The 24,096-nt window shown below is 46.4% G+C and overlaps 1 protein-coding gene across 3 annotated transcripts in view; it reads left to right on the top strand.

Annotated features, from left to right (window-relative positions):
• LOC122553815 (bcl-2-modifying factor-like) overlaps positions 1-23,684 on the top strand; it is a 171,341-nt gene extending 147,657 nt beyond the window's left edge. For 2 of the 3 annotated variants that reach the window (XM_087990103.1, XM_087990102.1), the window contains exons 3-4: positions 734-918; positions 16,295-17,339. In XM_087990103.1, coding sequence (XP_087846229.1) covers positions 734-918; positions 16,295-16,408 — 299 coding nt within the window. In that variant the 3' untranslated portion in view covers positions 16,409-17,339. Of the gene's footprint in view, positions 1-733; positions 919-16,294; positions 17,340-21,924 lie in introns of those variants that run through there. The other variant, XR_015757968.1, reaches the window with a different exon arrangement.
• The last annotated feature ends 412 nt before the right edge of the window (positions 23,685-24,096 follow it).

Raw genomic sequence — 24,096 nt, 5'->3', positions numbered from 1 at the left:
GTGTGTGTGTTTGTGTCTGTGTGTGTGTGCCTGGGTGTGTGTGTGTCTGTGCCTGTGCCTATATGTGTGTGTGTGTGTGTGTGTGTGTATGTGTCTGTATCTGTGCCTGTGTGTGTGTATCTGTGCCTGTGTTGTGTGCCTGTGTGTGTGTGGGAGTGTGTGTGTGTCTGTGTGTGTGCGCGTGTGTGTCTGAATGTGTGTCTGTGTGTGTGTGTGTGGGAGTGTGTGTGTGTGTCTGTGTGTGTGGGAGTGTCTGTGTCTGTGTGTGTGTATCTGTGTGTGTGGGAGTGTCTGTGTCTGTGTGTGTGTGTGTGTGTCTGAGTGTGTGTGTGCGCCTGTGTGTGCATGTGTGTCTGTGTGTGTCATGTGGAGGAGGACCATTGTAAATGGGCAGTCCTTTCAATGAATTGTTTCATTATGAAGGGAGACTCATGTTTGCCCTGAATCAGTGATATCAGCATGACTCAAGTCATGCCCTCCCACCTTAACATCCGTGATTGCAACCATCCAGTGAGGTGAGACATGAACAATGCTGGAGAATGTGAAGAGCGTTCACTTGTTTCACCTGGCGAGCATGTGGAAATATTGATTAGGCTTTTGCCAAATCACAAAAGCAGATTTCTCTTGTTTTCGCTTCGAGGGATTCCTTGGAGAGCAAGGCAGAGAAAGAATTGGGGTGAGGGGGAGACAATGACAAACATCTTGAGTTACGATTTGTTGTACTTTCCTGCAGGCAGTGCAGCGTATCGCCTGAATTTTACTGAGGTTTTTGAAGTGCCGCGGGCCAGCACAGCACCCCATCATGATCGGGAGAATGTGCTACAGATGGATGCACAGCCTGAGGAGAGAGTGGAGATTCGGATTGGACGGAAACTGCAGCAGATTGGGGATCAGTTCCATAGCTCCTACATGGAGAGGGTAGGTCGTAAACTGTGAAATGAGGAGCGATCATACATAGATAACACCAATTGTGATTTGATGTGCTGGAGCTGTGCAATTGGTTATTCTGCCTCCTTTAGACATGGTCACCAATGAGCCCTTTCTCTTACACGTATGGACATTGAATGCAACCTTAGAATGCATTGGCCCAAAGCAACTGTAGTTTATCGGAACAGTGAAATATTTTGTCGCCAAACCTGTCTGTATCATGAAGGACCAGTAGAGATAGTCAGTAACACTAAGTGCTCTGGGAAGAGTGGCCACTGGGTGATCATGTGAAGGGGTTGACAGCATGACAGTGGATAAGTGATGGATAATATTTAATGAACTAATGCATGTATTTCAATAGCTATGCATTCATTTCTGGTGCAAAGCCTACAACAGGAAAAGTGATCCAAAGTTGGCTAAATCAAGTAATTATGAATAAGATTAGATATAAAGAGAAAGCATATAAAGTTGCCTGAGGATTGGGAGCAGTTTTGAATTCTGCAACAGAGATCTAAGAAATGAATGAAGTGGGGAATAATAAACTATGAGAGTAAACTTGCAAGGAACACAACAGTATGGACTGTAAATGCTTTTAAAAGTATGTAAAAAATTTAAAAAGATTAGTGAACATAAATGCTTTCTTAAAGCACAAAACGGGAGAATTGATTTCAGAGAGAAAAGGAAAACTCAGTGGAATTAATATAGCTACTTTAGTTCTGATTTCACAGAAGAAGACGCAAATAACATCCCAAAAACTGTAGGAAAGGAAGGGTCTATTGAGAAGGAGAGATGAAGGAAATTACTATCTGGATAAGGGGTAGACTATTTCAGACTGATATGAACAGAAATCTCTTCACTTGGACTGTGGTGAATCTGTGGAATACTCGGTCAGTAGAGATACAATCAGTAACGCAGTGTGTTTGTGTGGGCTGATTACTGAGGCTAGAATTTTACTTGTACTAGAATACTGTTCCGTGACTGTAAAGGGGAAGGGATTCCTTCCTTTACTCACAGTGCTTGACTGTAAATAGCCTAAAAGTGCCTCTGAATACTGTACAGCCAGGGATATGAATGACCCTCAAGAATTTTTCCCAACACAAGGCTCAGGGACAGTCACTACTTGCTTTACTTCATATTTCATTGACCCATCTCATGTAATTGGATGTTCCAGTTTGACCTGAAGAGCGTGTGCGTTGGTGGGAGGTGCAGGTAGCTCCACTTGAAGCACAGAGAACATTTACGCAGCCTGTGACAACAGTTCGCAAATAGCATTAATAGTCCAAGTTCTGAGCCAGGGCACAGGGCGGTGTGCCAGGAAGTGACACTTGGGATGCCAATAGAGATGCTTGGTTATAAATGGATGGAAGGATAAGAGTCTGGTGTGTGTGTGTGTGTGTGTGTGTGTGTGTGTGTGTCTCTGTAGCCAAATAGCTAGTACTATAAAAAGGTAAACATTATAGTCCTTAGTAAACCTGGAATAATACCTGCAATAGGCAAGGTGAAACCTAAAATTTGTGGTTTCTTTGTGCGTTTTATTTATGAAAACCTCAACGGAATGTTTTGTAACAATTGATTCTGGTTTCTAATGGAAAACATTTAGCACATTGTATTAGTTATATTTAAACACGAGGATATGGTTCCAATCTCTCCAGCATGACTCTATTGAGTTTTGCACTGTACCTTGCAATGTGGTAATGGGTGAGGAGTGGCGAGAGTATGGTTCATTGAATTAGTTGTATCAAAGAGCTGGCACCAGGGGCAATTGACTGCAATCGGATTCTAGGCTGCAGGATACTAGTTTAAAAAATTACAGAGTTTGCATGTGTCCAGCACTTCAGTGATGTTTGCTTCCGTTAGTTAGGAGTTGGATACTGGAGAATTGGATATATTTTATAATGACGCACTGCTCTCATGAAACATTCTCTGATCAGATGCAGCTAAAAAAGCTACTTCCACACTTCTTGAATTATAATCCATCTCTTCATGTCCCTCTCTGTCTCTGTCTCTCTGTCTTCCTCTCTTTCTAACCATCTCTCCCTCTCTTATTCATCCATCTCCCTCTCTCCTTTCTCCATCCATCTATCACTAAAAGATTGAAGTTTTGGTTCTTGTTGACCTCAGGTGTATTTGGCTGGGTCAAAGCATCTTTCTCACCTGTACTCACCGTCACGAAAATCGATTATTTTGGAGATTATTGTTCTGCTCGCAATTTGGCCCCACACTTCCCATCCTCCTGACTGTACGTCCAAACCATTGACTGTGCCACAATAGGAGGGTTGTGGGTTCACATCTCACTGTTGCATTACCTGTGGAGTTGCAAGTGAAACTCTTATGTTGGGCAGTCATCACCGTGCTATATTAGCGTGGAATCTTCCTTTGAGAAACTTGAATGTATGAAGACTGCCTCACAAAAACCCTGCAGGTTGATATATTTTGATCCTATATTCAATTCCTTCTTAGTGGATCTAAGCATGACAGCTGTCGCAGTGGTCCCCATTATGTCTAAAGTGGGGTGTGGAAAACAGCCAGTGACCCCTGTAGAAACCAACTGAGGACCAGAATAGGCCTGGCTGTGCTGCTTGCTGTGACTGCTTAGTGTGCTTGACATTGTCTGTGCAGGCTCACACAGGACAAATGGACATTATAAGGCAGTGCCAGAAAGCTTCTCCCCCAGCATAGCTGAGGAACTCCCACGGAGGCATCATCACAGAGAAGCCTACCCTTGAGGAAAGCCTTACAGAATAAAGCTGCTATTAATACAGCACCTTCAATGGAGTGAAATGTCCGAGGGCTCTTTCACAAGAGTGCTATTTGACGCTGAGCCCTGTAAGGAGACACTGGGACAGACGCCCATAGGCATCTGCCAAGAAAGGAAGAGAAGGAGGGTGGGGAGGTGAAGACGTTCAGGAGAGAAATCCTAGGTAACCAAAGGCACCTTAGTCAATGGTGCAGCGAAAGGAATCTGAAAGATTGGAATTGGAAGAGTCTGCTTGAAATGAAGTTGTCGCACTTATCTGTTGGGTTTGAAAGCAACACATGCTAAAGGACCCTGTGACTGATGGTAAAATAAAACCACGACTGAATCAGGAGCATACGTTGGTGGTTTGTATTTGGTAAACCATCATAAACCATGAGGGTTACTGCCTGGAACTCCCTGGCTGCCAACCACTTATTTCTCTATCTGATGCAATCGATGTCAGTCCTACACTGACCACAAGAACTCAACACTGGGACATGGAATCGCTCCATCGTGATCAAGCTACCTCTACATCCCAGTTTCCCTCTGATCATCCTGGTAATTACATGGTATGTCAGTAATGGAGATGTTGACTAATCCAATGATCAACCTCCACTAGTCAGTCTATGATAAACCCAGATGTGACAAGACAGCGGGTTGAGAACTTTAGTCTCAATCAGGCCACGTGGTTCTCATTTACTGCCCAGTGAACGGAACGGAATCAAATAGAAACATATAAAATCCTGATGGCGCTGGAGAGGCTAGATGCTGGAAAAAATATTCCCAATGTTGGGGAAGTCCAGAACTAGGGATCACAAGCTAACAATAAAGGGTAAGCCATTCAGGATTAAGATGAGGAAGAATTTCGTCACTCAGAGTCGTGAACCTGTGGAATTCTCTACCACATGAAGCTGTTAGGGCCAGTTCATTAGATATGTTCAACAGGGAACTGGACATGGCTCTTGCGGCTAAAGGGGTCAAGGGGTTACAGAGCGAAAGCGGGAGTGGGATACTGAAGTGACATGATCAGCCATGAATATTGAATGGTCATGCAGGCTGGAAGGGCCGAATGGCCTACTCCTGCTCCTATTTTCTGTGTTTTAAATGCAACCCATGTCTCTGCCCAGCTACTTCCAGCTTCTCCAGCCTCTGTCAGAAATCCCGACTGTGGCTGGACAGCTTAGGAGGAAGGGGCATCGCGCTGCCTGATATAGGGGACGTCATGATTTGGAGAAGCTTGTGTTGGACTGGGGTGTACAAAGTTAAAAATCACACAACACCAGGTTATAGTCCAACAGGTTTAATTGGAAGCACTAGCTTTCGGAGCGACACTCCTTCATCAGGTGGTTGTGGAGTACACAATTGTAAGACAATTATGTACCACACAACCATCTGATGGAGGAGCGGCGCTCCGAAAGCTAGTGTTTCCAAATAAACCTGTTGGATTATAACCTGGTGTTGTGTGATTTTTAACTTGATATAGGGGAGGCAGTGACCTAGTGGTAATGTTACTCGAAGAGCAATCTGAAACCCCAGGCTAATGTTCTGGGGACATACCTTCAAATCTCATGGCAGCGGAGAATGACATTTGAATTCAATAAAGATCTGGAATTAAAAGTTAACCTAATGATGACCATGTAACTAATTATCGATGATTGTCTGGTTCACTAGTATGACCACAGATATAGGAGCAGAAATAAGATATTCAGTCCATCTCCTCCTCTGTTCAATGACATCATGGCTGATCTAAAAATCCTCAACTCCACTTTCCTACCTTTTCCTTGTAACCCTTGATTACCTTCCTAATTAAAAACCTCGTCTATCTCAGCCTTGAATATACCACCCAACCACGACAGCCCTCTGAGGTAAAGAATTCCACAGATGCACCACGTTCTAGGAGAATACATTTCTCCTCATCATGCTTTAATGACAACTTCAAGGCCTGTGAGGGAAGAAAATTTACCTTCCTTACCTGTGACTCTGACCCCACAAATGACTCCATACCAACAGCAATGTGGTTGACTCTTAATTGGCCTCTGGGCAATTCGGAATAACTGTTGGGTCAGCCAGCAACACTCCCATTCCACAAACGGTTTTTTGAATAAAATCCTGGTCACCCACACTTAGGGGATCCATTCCTGGCCCTTGCACCGGTCTACGCGCTCCCCCCCCCCCCTCCACAGTGCCCCTATTCTACCTGAATGTGCGGGCTGAACGCTTGGGCATGGCCAGTCCAACTGACCTGCACAGCTTTGGACTGTGGGAGGAAACCGGAGCACCCGGAGGAAACCCGCACAGAATCACAGGCAGTGGCTAGGATTGTGACTGTGACTCTGAATGTGACTTCCTCCTGTCATCCTCCCATCAAAATAAAACCAAAACCTTGTTGAGGGTGAGAAATGGACCTGTTTCGAAACAAGTACTTCCGTTTAGATTAGGTCTGTTCAAGGTCTCTGTGTGGCCCAAAGTGTTTTTCGGCTAATGAAGTACTTTGTGAAGGCTCATTACTTTTTTTCATTCAGGGTGTGGGCATCACTGGCTAGGCCAGCATTTATTGCCCATCCATAATTGCCCACAGAGAGTCAACCACTCGGGTCAAGAGTCAAGTGTATGCCACACTAGGTAAGGGCTGCTGTTTCCTTCCCTAAAGGACGTGAGTGAACCATTTAGATTCCCCGCCCCCCCAACAATTGGCAGAGAATCAATTGAGTCTTAATTCTGGATTTTGTTGCCTTTAAATTTCGCCATGTGCTTGACAGGATTTGAACTCTGGTCCCCCAGAATATCACCTGGGTCTCTGGATTAATAGTCGAAAAGTGTGGCGCTGGAAAAGGGGGTGCTGGGGTTGTTTGATGTGTGTTCCAGAGATGTTCCTTGAAATGTTTTGTTAGTTGGCGTTCTGTGGCCAACCACTTCACCTCCCCCTCCCACTCCGCCAAGCATGTGCAAGTCATGGGCCTCCTTCACCACCAAATCCAAGCCACCAGATGCCTGAAGGGAGAATGGCTCATCTTCTGCCTTGGGACTCTCCAACCACGTGGCATCAAAGTTGATTTCACCAGTTTCCTCATCTCCCCATCCCCCATCTCATCCCAGATCCAACCTTCTGACTCAGCATCACCTCTTGAACTGTCTTACCTGTCCATCTTCCTTCCCACCTATCTGCTCCACCCTCCACTCCGACCTATCACCATCACCCCCTTACCTGCATATTGTCTTCCCTGCTCCATACCCCAACCCCAACCCCCCTGCTTTCCCTCTTCTCATTCCTGATGAAGCACTCTTGCCTGAAACGTTGATTCTCCTGCTCCTCAGATGCTGCCTGATCTGTTGTGCTTTTCCAGCGCCACACTTTTCAACTTTCATGTCCAGCATCTGCAGTCATTGTTTTCTCCTAATCTCTGGGTTAGTAGTCCAGGTATGATACCACTGGACCATTTCCTCTGCATTATTCCTGTAGGAGTATTTCATGTAGAATTTCTACACCCACTTCTTATTTCCATAGTATCCCTACAGTGTGGAAGCAGGCCATTCTGCCCATTGAGTCCACACCAACCCTTTGAAGAGCATCCCACCCAGACCCATCCTTTCCCTGTAACTCCACATTCCCCATGGCTAGCCACACCCCCCACCCCAGCCTGCACAGCATTGGACACTATGGACAATTTAGCACGGCCAATCCACCTAACCTGCACATCTTTGGACTGCGGGAGGAAGCTGGAGCACCCAGAGGGGACCCGCGCAGACAGTCGCCTGAGAGTGGAATCGAACCCAGGTCCCTGGCGTTGTGAAGCAGCAGTGCTAACCACTGAGCCACCGTTTTCAATGGCAAGTTGCAGGGGACTTTGAAGGAAAGAGTACCTGTTTCTCCCACCCTACTAAAATGGGACTAGATCAGGGCTACTCTGAGTGAGGGCCGGGCAGGGGTATGGGCACACAGTGTTGGGGGGAGTGCAGTAAGCTGACTTGGGGAAGGAGGAAGTGTTGTGACTCTGGAAAATCTTTAGCCTGAGGGGTGAGAGCCCAGTGCCGTTGTTGCGAGCGGGCCAGCACTTTGACCTGCTTTCCTTAACCAACAGCAAGCCCTTATCAGCAACAGGCCCGGGTGGCTGTTTGTCTACAGCGATGTCTTTGTAAGTGGTGCGTGCAGTAGATTAGTGCGGTGGTGACTGCTCCTGTCTGCCTGCCTTGTCTGTGTTTATATGCTGCTCTATATTTAGAGAGCTGAGTCATCACTCCAGCTGCAAGCATGACTCTCCCAAAACTACCTGCAGCGATTAGGACATGCATGGACAGTGTGATGTCTGCACATGGGCACTAATTGTGATAGAGGTGGCACCTGAGGGTGTGGCAGGGGCAGGGGCTGGGGGGGCAAGCATTTCACCCAACCATCATAAGCTAGATGCCATGAAACAGTACTCTGCCGGTGTCCTCCTGGTCCCCTTGCCACCCCCATAGAGTGCCAAACAGAAATTGAAGTACGCCACTGTGTTAACTCACTCAACAAGCAGCAAAACCAGTTCATTTAACCCTTTAGTTGCTTGACCTCACACCTGGTGTTGCAGTTGACACTCCCACGTCCCCAGGTGGGGTGGGGGTGATGGAGGGGATGCCGTGAGCCAAGAGGTAGGTAAAACCAGGGAGTACTTGGAGTTTGGGCTGGGGTGCATGAGGACAGAGGACCGTGATGGGGAGGGGTGAAACTGGAGAAAAGGAGTGTGAGTTTCAGGGCTGGGCGTCCAATGACACGTCAGTGAGAATGGGGCAGAGTGGGAGGGAAAATATAGTGCGGGGAAAAGGGAAGGGGGGATAGGGTGGGAGGGGTAAGATGATGAGGAGGTGAAACGGGAGGGGGGGCAGTGAAAGTAGAGCAGGAGACTCTCACCCCTACGTTTAAAAATTACTGTAAGACAGCGAGGCTCTTTATTCACTATCCTTCAGCCAGGAAGATGGGGTCTGCTCCTCCATTTCAGAAGCTGGGTCACCATCTCTAGTGCTTCCCACAGTGTCCATTGCTCCCTACCAATTCACTGTCTGTGAGCAAGACTCCTCACTAGCCACATCCACTCAGAGCGTGATCTCCTGGTTTTGTTGGGAGGTTGTGGGAGGGAGGGTGGTGGTGACGGCGGCACGGTGGCTTAGTGGTCAGCACTGCCGCCTCACAGTGCCAGGGACCCAGGTTCAATTCCACCCTCAGGCTACTGTCTATTGCGGAGTTTGCACATCCTCCCACAGTGCAAAGATATGCAGTTTAGGTCTATTGGCCATGTTAAACTGCCCCATAGTGTCCAGGGATGTGCAGACTAGGTGGATTAGCCAGGGAAAATGCAGGGTTATGGGAAAAGGATGGGGCATTTGTCTGAGAGGGGTGCCCTGCGGGGGTTCATTGAGCACTCAATGGGCCAAATGGACTGCTTCCACACTTTAGGGACTCTGTGAAACTGAAAGGCAGCAAGCCCTCTAACAGGATGATATCTCTGTTTATGATCTTACATAGGAAGTAACAGCAGGCTAGTCATCACCTGTAGGAATACTGCAACCACCCACCCATCTCTTGGATGTGACTCTGCAACTTGTCTGCCAAGGTGGTAGAGCATTATTTAAAGCCCAGCTGAGGATGCGGGTGATACTGATCAATGTTAATTCTGCACTTGACCTTATTGAACTGGCATTGGTGAGGGCACTCCATCGCAGTTTGTTTTGTAAGCTTGTTGAGCCCAAAGTTGTAGCTGTCCTTCCTGTGTTTCAACCCCACCCTTCAAGGATTAGTTTGAACTGGCAGTCACTGTGAACGTGGCTAGTGTAGTCTATGTTGGGGGGGAGGGGGGGGGTCTCCTGTGAACCCCCCCAAGCACTGTAACCGTGGCCAGTGCCATGACCCCACCTTCTCACCAAGCAGACACCAAAGCCGGTGAGTTTTGGTGTTGAAGTTAAATCTGTGCGAGGAATTGCAGGTCAGCGCTCTGACTATACTTGAAGAGAAGTGTTTGCTATTGTATTTTTTTAATCAAAGCTGACTTGCCGTTGGACGTGATCTCAGTGCTGTCTTGTGCCTGAGGCTGCAGAGGTGAGGTCTGGTTCTTAATGGTGTTCTTAACACCTGCAGCAATGTTGCCATTCTAAGAACTCAGTTGTGCACATAAGGCCTCTCTGTGAGGCTTATCTCCACAATATGAGATTGTTTTGTGCTCGAGGCTTTGCTAAAGGATAACCGATGAGTCATTTGCTCTCGTCTAGCTGGCTCAGGCTGCTTTGGAGCCTCTGCAGGTTTGTTAACTCTTTGCTTTCCCAATGGGACACATTGAACCTAAACTGCATCTCTGTATCTTAACCTGAGCTGTCCTCTTTACCCATCACCCACTGTGCCCTGCAGTGGGATCTGGTTTGGCAACACCTCAATATTAAAATGTCACTGTGTTGTCCCAATGCCTCTCTGATCTCGCTCCTCCCTACATCTGTCTCAGTGTTAAATGCCTTGGACTGTTTCGCAGGACTCAGTTAAGTCAGCTGTTGTTGTGAACTGCTGTTGGCTATGTCCACTCATGAGTGACTGCTATAGGTGGAGTAGTCAAGACTCCACTTTAAGTGTGGGCAACGATCTGGATTTAAGTTGCACGGGTTTTGAATAAAGTGGGGCAGCACTGTAGCTCATTCTCTCTCTGTGTCGCATGGGTTTCTTCCAGATGCCCCAGTTTCCTCCCGCAGTCCAAAGAGGTACAGGCTAGGTGGGTTAGCCATGGGAAATGCAGGGTTACAGGGATAGGGTGGCTGTGGGTGGGATGCTCCTCAGAGGGTCAGTGCGGACTCAATGGGCTATGGGGATGAATTACCCATCCCACCTTCCACCCCCATGAGCCACCACTCCAACACATTTGCATAAAACTGTCATGAATCAGTGCTATCAGAAAAAAAAGAAGAGTGTGCTTTAAAAATATCTCTCAGGGCTGTTGTGGTGCAGTGGCAAAGTCCCTACCACTGTCTTGCAAGACTCAGTTTCAAGTCCTACCTCCAGAGGTGTATAATAACAGCTCTGAATAGATTGAGCAAATATCTAGAAATATCCCTTGGCCTATTCAAGAATGGAGAATTGGTGTAGTTTGATTAATCCAGCTGAAAATTGGTTCCTCCCAAAACAATGTATGATTAGTTTAACAAGGCTCCATGCAGCACTGAAGGAGTGCCGCACTGTTGGAGGTGCTGTCTTTCAGGTGAGACATTAAAACAAGGCTCTGTCTACCTGCCTGGGTGGATGTAGAAGTTCTCATGGCATTATTCTAAGGACCAGGAGAGATGCTTTCGCCTGTGCCCTAGCCAGTATTTATCCTTCAGCCATTATCGTTTAGTCTGTTTGTTATCACTTTGCTGTTTGTGGGACCATGCTGTGTGCAGTGTAGCTGTTCACAGGTCGGTGCAACATCGAGGGCCGAAGGGCCTGCACTGCGCTGTGTTGTTCAATGTTCTGTGTAGTGTTTGCGACATTGCAACAGCAATTACGCTTCAAACCCAGTGCTTCCTCAGTCAAGAAGCACTTTGAGGCGCCCAGTGATTGTGGGACAATGCACATCACTCATTGTCCTTTGTCTTCAGAGTGTAAACTCCCCATCTGTGTGCAACACAAATGGTTACATTTTTAAAATATGCAGAATGATTTGCTTGATGCATTAAGGCACACCAGGCAGTTCCTTAATAAACTAAAAGCTTCTAAAATGTGTATATTTGCGTCCTTACATCAAAATCATAAGATGTAGGTGCAGAAGTAGGCCATTCAGCCCAAGTCTGCTCTGCCATTCAATGAGATCAGAGCTAATCTGATCATCTTCAATTCCCCTTTTTTGCCCATAGCCGTTGATTCCCTTACTGATTAAAAATATCTCAGCCTTGAATATACTTAATGACCCAACCTTCACAGCCCTCAGTGGCAACTCATAGAGTCATAGAGATGAACAGTACGGAAACAGACCCTTCAGTCCAACTCGTCCATGCCGACCAGATATCCTAACGTAATCTAGTCCCACTTGCCCCATATCCCTCAAAACCCTTCCTATTCATATACCATCCAGATAACTTTTAAATGTTGCAATTGTACCAGCCTCCACCACTTCCTCATTCCATACACGTACCACCCTCTGCATGAAAATGTTGCCCTTTAGGTCTCTTTTATATCTTTCCCCTCTCACCCTGAACCTATGCCCTCTAGTTCTGGACTCCCCCACCCCAGGGAAAAGACCTTGTCTATCTATCCTATCCATACCCCTCATGATTTTTACAAACCTCTAGAAGGTCACCCCTCAGCTTCCGACACTCCAGGGAAAACAGCCCTAGCCTATTCAGCCTCTCCCTATAGCTCAAATCCTCCAACCCTGGCAACATCCTTGTAAATCTTTTCTGAACCCTTTCACAACATCCTTCCTATAGGAAGGAGAGCAGAATTGCACGCAATATTCCAAAAGTGGCTTAACCAATGTCCTGTACAGCCGCAAAATGATCTCCCAACTCCTGTACTCAATACTCTGACCAATAAAAGAAAGCAAACTCTCAAAAGGAAATGGCAGGAGTTGTCACAGCTCCTGAACATTTGCTGCTCCTGAACTTGCATTCTCAGTCCACAACTGTCCCCTTCTAAGTGGTTCTGCTGCTAACAATACTTAGATTGAATTTTTCATTCTTATATTGGATATGGCTGTGTGTCCAGCTTTACTGCACATTGTAGTTGCCCTCGCTGGCTCTGCTGATGGCATCTGCCAAGAAGTTGGATAGTTCCTTCAAAAGAGGCAGCAGCAGCGTGCTGGGTGAAACGGCCTCTTTCTCTCCAGTATGACTCTACCGTAATTCTCAAGGAAGTCACCAGAAACCTGACTCTTGTGAAACTTGGCCTGGAGCTGAGTGATCTGCTGAGCTAATCTGTGACAGTGTTTCAAAACATTGCGCAGTCAAAACAAACCTCAATGTTATTCATCTCAAATTCTCAACAGGAAGACATACTCTTCCAAATCCAAAGTCCCAGTTAACTTCAAAATGTAGCTTGACCGATGTCGGGACTGGGGCACCAAAGGCCCTCAGTTATTTAGCATTTCAACCTTGCTCAAGTATAGCCCTCAAGGCTTCATGCTGCAGCTTCTCACCTCAAACCATTTCACCCTGACTCTCCCAACACTGACTCATCCCACGTCATTGGAAAGCTAACAATCTTTTTGGCTGTACAGGACATTGGTTAGGCCACTGTTGGAATATTGCATGCAATTCTGGTCTCCTTCCTATAGAAAGGATGTTGTGAAACTTGAAAGGGTTCAGAAAAGATTTACAAGGATGCTGCCAGGGTTAGAGGATCAGAGCTACAGGGAGAGGCTGAACAGGCTGGGGCTGTTTTCCCCGGAGCGTCAGAGGCTGAGGGGATGACCTTATAGACGTTTACAAAATCATGGGGGGTATAGATAGGATAAATAGACAAAGTCTTTTCCCTGGGGAGGGGGAGTCCAGAACTAGAGGGCATAGGTTTAAGGTGAGAAGGGAAGAATATAAAAGAGATCTAAGGGGCAAATATTTCACACAGAGGGTGCTACGTGTGTGGAATGAGCTGCCAGAGGAAGTGATGGAGACTGGTACAATTACAACATTTGATAAGCAGCTGGATGGATACATGAATCTGCAGGGTTTAGAGGGATATGGGGCAAGTGCTGGCAAATGGGACTAGATTGGGTTAGGATATCTTCCCTGCAAACCTTTCCTTAAGTTTTAATTCAATTTCCCTTTGAAAGCTGCCCTAACTTGTTTAGGCACATATTGTCATTGACAATAAATCGTTGTGATAAAACATTCTCCTTAACTCACCCTGATTCTTGTTACTGCTAGTGGTAATGTTAGCTACTGCCATCGAAATCACTCTGAATTGTATATGCACAATTAAAATTCACTTTCAACATTCCCTAGTAGGTTTGTGGTGCAAAGGTTGCATGTACAACATTTGGGAGGTGTGTGTGTGTTGATATGTGTGTCGATGTGTTTGTGTGTGTGTGTGCGCGCACACATATGCAAGGACCTTTGTGCAGGGTCTGGGTGATGGATGTTGTGCTGGCATTGTGGGAGATGATATCAGCTGTTATTGTCTATTGTGATGATGTGGAGGTGCCGGTATTGGACTGCAGTGGACAAAGCCAGAAATCACATGATATCAGGTTATAGTCCAACAAGCTTTCAGAGAACTATTCCTTCCTCCCGATGAAAGAGCTGCACTCCAAAAGCTTGTGATTTCAATTATACATGTTGGACTATAACCTGGTGTTATGTGCCTTCTGACTATAATCTATTGTATGTCACATTCAACAGTGATGTCCATGTGACAGAATTTCCAATAATACTTACTATCCGACATATGTGCTCATCCACTCTTCCAGTACCCCAATGTCTACCATAACCCTCCCCACCATAGATATCCAACATCCCTCTTCTCTAAGCTCCACCATCCGCCCCCTCAAAATATCCACTATTTCCCCCCAATATCTGTCATCCTTCCCAAAAACCACCATCCCTCCTTTCAATATCCACAGTCCCTCCCTCCCCCAATATCCACAATCACTCACCTCTAATACCAACAATCGCTCTCCCCAATATCCACCCTCGCTCTCCTCCAATACCCACCATCTCTCTCCTCCAATATCCATCATCGCTCTCCTCCAATATCCACCATCGCTCTCCTCCAATACCCACCTTCGCTCTCCTCCAATATCCATCATCGCTCTCCTCCAATATCCATCATCGCTCTCCTCCAATATCCACCATCGCTCTCCTCCAATACCCACCATCGCTCTCCTCCAATATCCATCATCGCTCTCTTCCAATACCCACCATCGCTCTCCTCCAATATCCACCATCGCTCTCCTCCAATATCCACCATCGCTCTCGTCCAATACCCACCAAAGCTCTCCTCCAATACCCACCATCGCTCTCCTCCAATATCCACCATCGCTCTCCCCCAATACCCCCACCATCGCTCTCCCCCAAAACCCACCATCGCTCTCCTCCAATATCCACCATCGCTCTCCTCCAATATCCATCATCGCTCTCTTCAAATACCCACCATCGCTCTCCTCCAATATCCACCATCGCTCTCGTCCAATATCCACCATCGCTCTCCTCCAATATCCACCATCGCTCTCCTCCAATACCCACCATCGCTCTCGTCCAATACCCACCAAAGCTCTCCTCCAATACCCACCATCGCTCTCCTCCAATATCCACCATCGCTCTCCCCCAATACCCCCACCATCGCTCTCCTCCAATACCCACCATCGCTCTCCTCCAATATCCACCATTGCTCTCCTCCAATATCCATCATCGCTCTCTTCTAATACCCACCATCGCTCTCGTCCAATACCCACCATCACTCTCCTCCAATACCCACCATCGCTCTCCTCCAATATCCACCATCGCTTTCCTCCAGTGTCCACCATCGCTCTCTTCCAATATTCACTATCGCTCTCCTCCAATAGCCACCATCGCTCACCTCCAATATCCACTATCGCTCACGTCCAATATCCACCATCATTTCCTCCAATAGTCACCATCGCTCTCCTCCAATATCCACCATCGCTCACCTCCAATATCCACCCATTGTCCACCTCCAATATCCACCATCGCTCTCCTTCAATATCCACTATCGCTCACGTCCAATATCCGCCATCGTTTCCTCCAATATCCACCATCGCTCTCCTCCAATATCCACCATGGCTCACCTCTAATATCCACCATGGCTCACCTCCAGTAGCCACCATCGCTCATCTCTAGTATCCACCATCACTCTCCTCCAATATCCACTATCCCGCCCTCCTGCAACATCCATCATCAATGTCCCCACAAATATCCACCATCCTCCCAATACCTACCACCCCAGTCCCAATATCCATAGTCCCTCCCTCCTCCAATATCCAATGCCCAACTCCAAATATCCACTAGCTCCCCTCCAATACCCATCTTTCCTCCTACAATGTCCATCATCTTCCACTCCTCCAGTATTCATCCCACATCCAATATCCACCATCGACCTCTTCCAATACCCACCAATCCCCCACCTCCAATGTCGGCCCATCCCCCTCATTCAATACCCACTAATCCCCCGCTTCCAATGCCCACCCTTCCTCCTCCAATACCCACCCATCCCCCTCCTCCAATATTCACCATCCCCCTCCTCCAACATCCCCCTCCTCCAACATCCACCCATCCACCTCCTCCAATACATACCCATCTCCCACCTCCATCTACCCATCCCCCTCCGCCAATAACCACCCATCCCCCCATACATACCCATCCCCTTCCTCCAATACTCACCATTCCCCTTGTTAAATGTTCACCCATTCCCTTCCTCCAATAACCAACAAACCCCCTCTGCCAATATCCACCAATCCCACTCCTCCAATATTCACCAATTCCCCTCCTCCAACACCCACCGATTTCCCCCACTTCTAATACCCACTATCCCTACTCCACCATGCAAGCAGTGAACACTAGCTGTTCCCCTGTGTGAAGTGATGCCTCTGATCCACTGTCTTGTCTCGCATTTTAAAAACAAACTCTGCTTCTATATGTTACCAGGGCTTTCCCCCATCTCATGATGGATTTTATTTTTTTCTTCCACAGCGGAACAGAAATGAAAACCGTGTGGACCAGCCCTTGTGGTGGCGACTTCTCTTCGTCCTCTTCACTTTGATCTTTGACCTGGAAGAGAATGCGGAGGCGGCAGGGCAAAGGTGAGGCCCACCCTGCATGTCAGCCCTCCACTCTGCAGCCAGACATCAGAGGGTACTGTGGATGGCACTGAACGAGGGGACAAAAGCACGCGTGTGAAGGTACATTCTGCTGGTCGGATGGTGTCACATTTTTATTTTATCCAAAGTGGAAATGGCGCATTGTTTTCCAGTGACGTCCACTGGAAGCTTGCTGTTGACTATCACGTGCTCGCCACTGCTACTAATGGATCCTCTTCCCAATGCTGGTGAGCTCTGACAAATCACTTAACTCCACAGAGAATGGGTTCTACTTCTTTTGTACGCAGTCATGAACGTCATACAGGCGCAGCAGCAAGAAGAACAAAGGAAAGAAGACTGAAACAGAAATTGCTGGAGAAACTCAGCTGGTCTGGCAGCATCTGTGGAGAGAGAGCAGAATCAACGCTTCGAGTCTGGCGACTCTTCATCAGAACTCTTCCCAATCATTGATGCCGTCTCAAAGAGTCTTTTGTAGTTGAGTGCAGCACTGGATTCTCAACACTGGTTATCCCTTTACATGTTTACCATGTATTTTAACCCCTCCGTTTCCCCCCAATAACCAAGTGACCTCTCTGAGAACTAGATTGCTTCTCCCTTGTAGGGCTAAGTTGGATGTGTCTTGACGTTTCTGTGTCCGCCCATGTGCAGAGACCACTCTCGAGTTCCTACAGTCCTGCTGAAAGCTCTGTTTGCCAATGGTTTGTTTACGGGTCGGGCATGCTGACCACTTCTGGGATTCAGAGACTTGTCAGCAGGGTAATCGGCACTCCATCCTTGGAGGATGGTTCTCCCTGGCATGCCCCACCTCAGCCCAAACTAAGGCTTGGGGCTCCATTTCTCACTGGTCTCCTTCCCCCTTTTGGAAGGCAGTTATAATTTCGGATAAAAATGAAGGATATTGCAGGGTTGTGTAGGCGAGTCACTTCTTATGTGGTGGGGTGGGGGGAGGGGGCAGAGGTGGGAAGAGAAAAAAAAACAAAAAAAAGAGCACAGAGGCGTCTCCATAGAAACGGTTGAGTCTGAAACTGTGAACCCATCCCCAGCCATTCAATCTCCTCTGACCTGGATGAATTCAATCGAAATCATACAGCACAGAATGAGACCATTCAGCACATAGAGCTCATGTCTATCCCTGTCTTCCAAAGGGCTCCCCCATGCTCTTTCCTGAAGCCTTCCAGGTTTTTTTTCTCCTTTTCCAGTTCCCCTTGAATAGCTACTGTTGAATCTGCTTCCAACTCCTTTGCAGGCTGCACATTTCATGTTGCAACGTCACACTTTGTCAAAGACTTTCTCCCTATTTCTCTCTCTCTATTTTACCAATTATCTGATTCCTCTGCTTATCGACGCTCTCCCTTTTCACTAAGTCAGAAGCCCACATTAGATGGGAAATCTCCATTAGACCTCATCCTCGTCACTGCTCCACCAACCTCCTGGGCTTTTCTGAGGGAAGAGTCTGATTCAAGCTGAACCACTCTGCATCCAAATCCTTCAGCAGGAGCTGTTCTTTATCTGTGCCTGCCTTTCTCCCTGCTAAAGGTCTTGGACTGTTCACTTAGACACACACACACACCCTCAAACACCCAACTGTACAAAGAGAATTATCTCAAAGAGCTGTTGCTCCTTCAGAGCCACTAAGACATGGCCAACTTCTCCCACCCGCCCTCCTCCAGAGGTTTTAAGGGCTGCCTTTTCTACGATACCTGTGGTGATCTGAGATTCCTGGAGCTTAAGCCAGGCTTTCTCCATTACAGATTGATCAGAGGTTGGGTTATGACTGCCAAGTAGTGCTCACTGTGCCATTGGGTGTAGGGAAGAGATTACAAGTGTCACAAGGTCTAAAGTGCCCCATCCCCACAAACAAATAATCTAGTGGAATGATCAGAATTTCCAGTATGGCCTGCACTCCCTGGTCCTTGTTGGTTTGAGCAGATGCATCATGGGAAGTTCCTATCCCTCATTGTGATCACTTCTGCAAAAAGGCCAAGTTGATAATCTGGAAGCTATTCCTAATAGATATCCCAGATTTTAAAGAGGAGGTTTCTGTCCTGAAGGACTCCTAGCAGACCCAGCTGCCCATCACCGAATTGGGATTGGCACTGGGACACAATGTGGTCGCAGGTGACGAATGCGAGTTGGCTGCCTACCACAGAATGCTGTTTCTGACCCTTTTCCTTGTTTCGGAGCAAATTTTCCTACCCCCGGCGCAAAGTTTCTGAGAGCACTTCTGAAATCCCAACTCGTGCCCCTTTAAACCTTGTTCACCTTTCCTTGATAATTCGCATTGGATCTCCCACCTCACATCACAACACTGGGGAAAATCGGGAGGGGGTGGGGTCAGCAGTTGGAAGAAAGTTGGGGTTTTTATAAAGGAAAGTGTGGTTGACAAATTGTTACCATGATGTCGCATGTTAACTGCAGTACCACCTGTGTCAGAAGTCACACAACATCAGGTTGGTGTGTATTTTTGTTTTAAACGCCCACCAACATTACCAGTTCCTTAACCTGCACATGTTTATCTGCTGATATGTGACCTGTCACCCTTCACCTGTGACCCAGTTGAGAAGCAAGCTGTTACATCATACTCGACTCAGGAGATTAAAGAGCCTTGAATCAAACATTAATTAACTGCTGGATGGATATTAGAGCTAAACTTGGTGTAATTATACTGGCCTCGGTTCAGGTACAGACAAATCCTGCTGTGGTGAGGCTCCCCTCTCTGTTATATTCAAAACAATTTTCAATTGTTGTTCAAGTAAATCAAAAGGTTTTATTAGTGAAAGAAGACTAAGTCAAATCTAATGAAAGGCTCCAACTATTTTAATTAGTCAGAGCCTGGGCTGGCACAGCAGGAAGCATTAGCTCTGAGCTGCTTCCTTGTCAGTGAAGCCTGCCAGGCACAATTAATTCTACACGCAATAGCGCTCCACTCACGCTCCCTCATGCTCACTCTTTCTCCATCGTTCTTTGTCCCAGTGTTAGTTCTCCTCTTGCCCCTCTCCACTCCTTCCCCTTTCCCTAGTTTTCAACTCTCTCATCACGTCTCACTCAATCTCACACCCTCTGTCCATTCCTTGCTAGCCTGGCCTGTGTTCTGCTCCCGCCCCATAAATTTCTTTCTCCTGCATTTGTTACTTATGCGTTTCTCTCTCTCTTTTCTTCCCTTCCCTTCTCCCCTGCATTCTCCCTCATTCTGAGCACTTGCTGACTTTACCACCGGTTTGTCTTGGTCTTCCTTCTTCATTTTTAATTCGTCTCTCTCCATCGACCTTTCTCCCTCTTCCTTGTTTAAGAAACTGGTATCCCTGGACAACTGCTGTTGAATTCAAACATGTGAATTAGGAAAAGGAGTAGGCCACTCAGCTCCCCAATGCTGCCCCACTTTCCAATGAGATGGTGGATGGTTACTCCCCATCCCCACTTTTACCCCCAGTAACCTTTGTTCAACATTAATCTAATTCCTCTGCCTTGAAGATATTCAAAGACTCAGTTTCCAATCCCTTTGCAGAAAGAGGGTTTCAAAGAACTAGGGAAGGACAAAAAAAAATTCTCCTCGTCTCTATCTTAATTGGACAAGACCCTATTTATTTACCAGCAACCCTCCATCAGCCACAAGCTTACTCAGTGCTACCTTTCCAGGCCCACCCTGTCAAGACTGCTAAGCATCTTGTGTGTTTCAATCAGTTTGCCTTAGGCTGTGCCAAACAGCAATGGGTACAGGCCCAGCCTGTCTTATCTTTCCTCAGAAGATAACTCACCTATTCATTGAATCCCTACAGTGTGGAAGCAGGCTATTCAGCCCAACGAATCCACACCGACCCTCAAAAGAGTATCACACCCAGACCCACCACCCCCCCCCCCCCCCCCATACTATCTCTGTTATACTACATTTCCCCATGGCAAATCCACCCAGCCTGCACATCCCTGAACACTATTGCAATTTAGCCCTGCCAGTCCCCTCCAGTACATCTAACCTGGAACTGTGTTGGTTGTTAAAAGATAAAGAAAGCCTTGGCAACATTTTTTTGAATTACCTTTCACCGTGAGCAAAGTGATTATTGAGATTGACTGTTGGACCTGGAGTACTGGGGTGGCTGCTGACTGTTGCACAACTCGCTGCTCGCACTTGGTGTTATGTCGAAGGAATTTAAATAGTAAAATTTGTGCTAGGGTCCACCTTAGCAAAGATCTCATTGACTGATGTGGTGGCCCAAAGAAATGAGTGATTTTTTTTTTTGGAAGTTTGTTCATGAAATGTGGGTGTTGCTGGCTGGGTCAGCACTTATTGCCCATCCTTCATTGACCTTGAATTGAATGGCTTACTGGATACAATTTTCAGACGGCAGTGAAGAGTCAACCACGTTGCCATTCTAAACAATGTCCGTCCTACAGAATAGACCAAAAGCCTTGAGGTTACTTTCTGATTGTTTTCCCCCTTGGTTTTACAGTGAGGAATATGCAGTGTGTTCCTTTCCTTTTGGAAGAAAGGAGGTAGCTCAGAGATAACAGGCTGCAAGGGAAAGCAGGCAATCCCATGATGCAGTGAGCTGAAGACTGGGTTGCCAAGGCAATGCCAAGATACTGCTCCTTTGGATTCGCTGCATTTCATGGCACCAGTGTGAAATGGAGGTCACCCCATTGAAAAATGTTTACAAATTTGTAAAAGATTTACTGTTTTACACTATTGCTTGAATATGCGGATTGTCCAAGGTGTCACAACACCTATTAAATCATTAAGTAAAATATTGAGTGTTGGTAAGACTCGTGTCCAGGCATGAAGCATTCTGTTTGGTCTGCCCTTCAACATGAATTTGAACTTATATTATGAATTTAACAAAGCGTATGTAAAGGGATGTATTTAATTGATCTGCCTGGGACAAGTCAAAGGCTGGCTGTGTTCAAAAAGAAGATTTAAATATTCTCAGTCCCTTTGGATGGGAAAGTACTATCACATGACAATGGTTCTTCCCCCTAGGCTATTGGCCCTCAGGCTTGAGACTCATCATCATTGCCCGCTTTCCCAACCCAAATTGGAAAGCCAATTTTTATAACTAAGAGAAACACAAGCTTTTTTTTTTGAATGATCTCAAGAATTTCTGTCAGACAGGCAAGTAATGATGTATTGGAGATTAGCCCGTATTTCATAGAAACTCAAGGATTCTGGTAGAATGGGTAGGCACAGCAGATTTCCTTCCTCAAGAACTGGTTGAGATTTTTTTCCTGACAATCCAGTGGTTCCATGATTGTCATTACCAGTTTTTCAATTCCCGATTTTGTTTAATTTATTGATTTCAAGCTCCCCAGCTGCCTTGGCAGGATTTGAACTTTTGCCCACCAGAACAGTTGTCAGGCCTCTGCATTACTGGTTTAGCGAGATAACCGTAAAATCAAGTGAGTGTGACATTCCATGAATTGCTCTTGTAGAGACCCGGTGTGGACATGACAGTCTGGATGGGCTTCCTGTGCTGTAATCATTCTAACCTCATGCTTTTGTACCCACACCAGGCATAGTTTTTAAAATTACAAGAATGAGGAAGACTGAATGGGGATAAAGAGTTCCACAGTGTTGAAGTTCTATAGTAGAATGAGTAAGACTGTGCAATAAGGTTTGTTGGCAATGCATTGAGGATTTAGACGGGAAAAGCAATGTGCGTGGATATAGCAACAACGGAACAGATATTGTGCCTCAACAGATGTTGATGGACATACACACGTGTGCTCATATGTGCAGATACGGGATTATCCTTTAAGTGAATCGTTTTATGGTTTCACCTTAAAAATCGTCCCAGCAATAGAAGATAACAAGTGGTCCCATGGAGCCTTCTTCGACGCTGAGTCAAGAGCTGCAACATTTGCTCAGGAGAAGTGGGAAGCTATACACACACTCGTACTTTTACCGTCACACCATGTTTTGTGGTGCAGCCTTTTTACAAAAAAAATGTTTCCTGCAATCTTTGAACGCTGAGCCAGCTAACATAGAAAGACTGCCTCAAGAATGGACAACTGATACGGAACTGCACAAGATAACTCATTGCAGACTGCCTACATCAACCTTGTGAAAGGCGTGAGGGAGCTCCCTTACATTTCTGTAATTTATTCTGTATAATTTATTTTGTGTATTACTGGTCTTGTCTAGTTTTTCTAGTGTGCAATGTCTTTGTGTTTCATTGGATTGGCTGGGCCAGCTCAGATGGAACAGGCCAATTTGAACACTTGCTGAAACTGGCACCTTAGGAGAAGGAGTGGTGCCCAGGGTTGGGATGGGGGAAGAACTAGTCACTATCATAATGCAAGCGTGACAATTATAGGCTGAACAAGCAATGCCTCCTCTCTCATGTCATGGTCATAACTGCTTGCTGTGATGGGGAGCTTCCTTTGTCGGGTGCTGTGATGCTACCATCTAAGACTTCCAGTCCCTTCTACACTCTACTTCCTGTTCGTTATGGAGATCTGAATGATGAACCTTTTTGAGGAAGGACATTGAGATTCCTTGCCCTATGAATGTATGGAAAATTACTGTCTTCAAAGAAGAAGCATCAGATCACATGCAGTCTACTTTTGGGAGATAGGGTTTTACTACTGGGTTTCTGAAAGTCAATATTGTCGATTGTAGCAGACCCTCCACTTGCCTGGTCCTTTGGGAGTTATGTTACTCAATGTCATGACAGAAGAGTACAGTAGGATCTCAACAACTCACTTTCATCCGGACTCTGTTTGGATTGGTTAAGGAAGAAGGAAGGTGAGAGGCAAGGTTTGTTCATCAGTCTCCAAACAGCAGAAACCAAACCAAAGTCATGTCTCTCCTGGAGAAGCCTCCCTGCTCCACGGGTATTGGCAAACTCTTAATTTCTTGCATGAAGGGAGTGCAAATCAAACAAAGCGCCCCATGACCTCCTCCAGAGCTATGAAGATATGAGTATCACTGTCAAGTCTCAAAGCCAGCATGGTTTTAGGGTTAACTTTAAGTGAGCAGTAGGCTATTTCAGTTTCACTGTGAGATGCCTGCAGCTTTAGGAGTTCCTGGTTTGTCACGTTTTATTTTGTTGTTGTACGTCTTGGCAAATCTCCTCTTCCATGTCAGAGTTTCTTGATCAAACTACTTGCACATCGACTGCTTAAAGGCTGTTGGTCAGTGGCTAGCCTGAGGTTAGCTCATACAGACTGGGTTGTCTCTGAAAGACAGTCCCCAGGCCCACTCACGTTGTCTGTAAGTCCTCAGCACGGAAGTGCACCTTATTCAGACCTCTCTCAGGTGAATTGTAATCGGTTGTGTTGTTTGGGAGGGAAGGGGAGGGGAGCGGTGGGAGGTGGGGTGGGGAGGTGGGGAGTGGCTGGGGAGGGTAAACCATTGCTGCATCTACTTGACAGTGTTTCGATTGTGACTGATAATGTACATAGGCTTAAAAACAAACATTGCATCTAAAACACATACCAATCAAGATGAGTTTAAAGGTCACATACAAAGAAAATATCGCCCGTGCCTTCTCAGGCCAGGTTCGGAGTTTCATCAGACCAAAACTGGTTCTTCATTAGAATGGACATTCCTCATTGGTAAACTTTGAGGGAGATTATGAACTGGGGGCAATTCATTTTGAACAGCTGGATAGTAGTCAGCTATAAATTATCCCAGTCTATCTTAGAGGAAGATGAGACCACACTTTTTCTGCTCTGCATAGT

The sequence above is a fragment of the Chiloscyllium plagiosum genome, unplaced genomic scaffold, assembly GCF_037043375.1.
Source record: "Chiloscyllium plagiosum isolate Xiang-an unplaced genomic scaffold, Cpla_swu_hap1 HiC_scaffold_8, whole genome shotgun sequence".
NCBI lineage: Eukaryota > Metazoa > Chordata > Chondrichthyes > Orectolobiformes > Hemiscylliidae > Chiloscyllium > Chiloscyllium plagiosum.
Note: the sequence above shows the minus strand (reverse complement) of the source record. Positions and strands in the feature narration are given on the sequence as shown.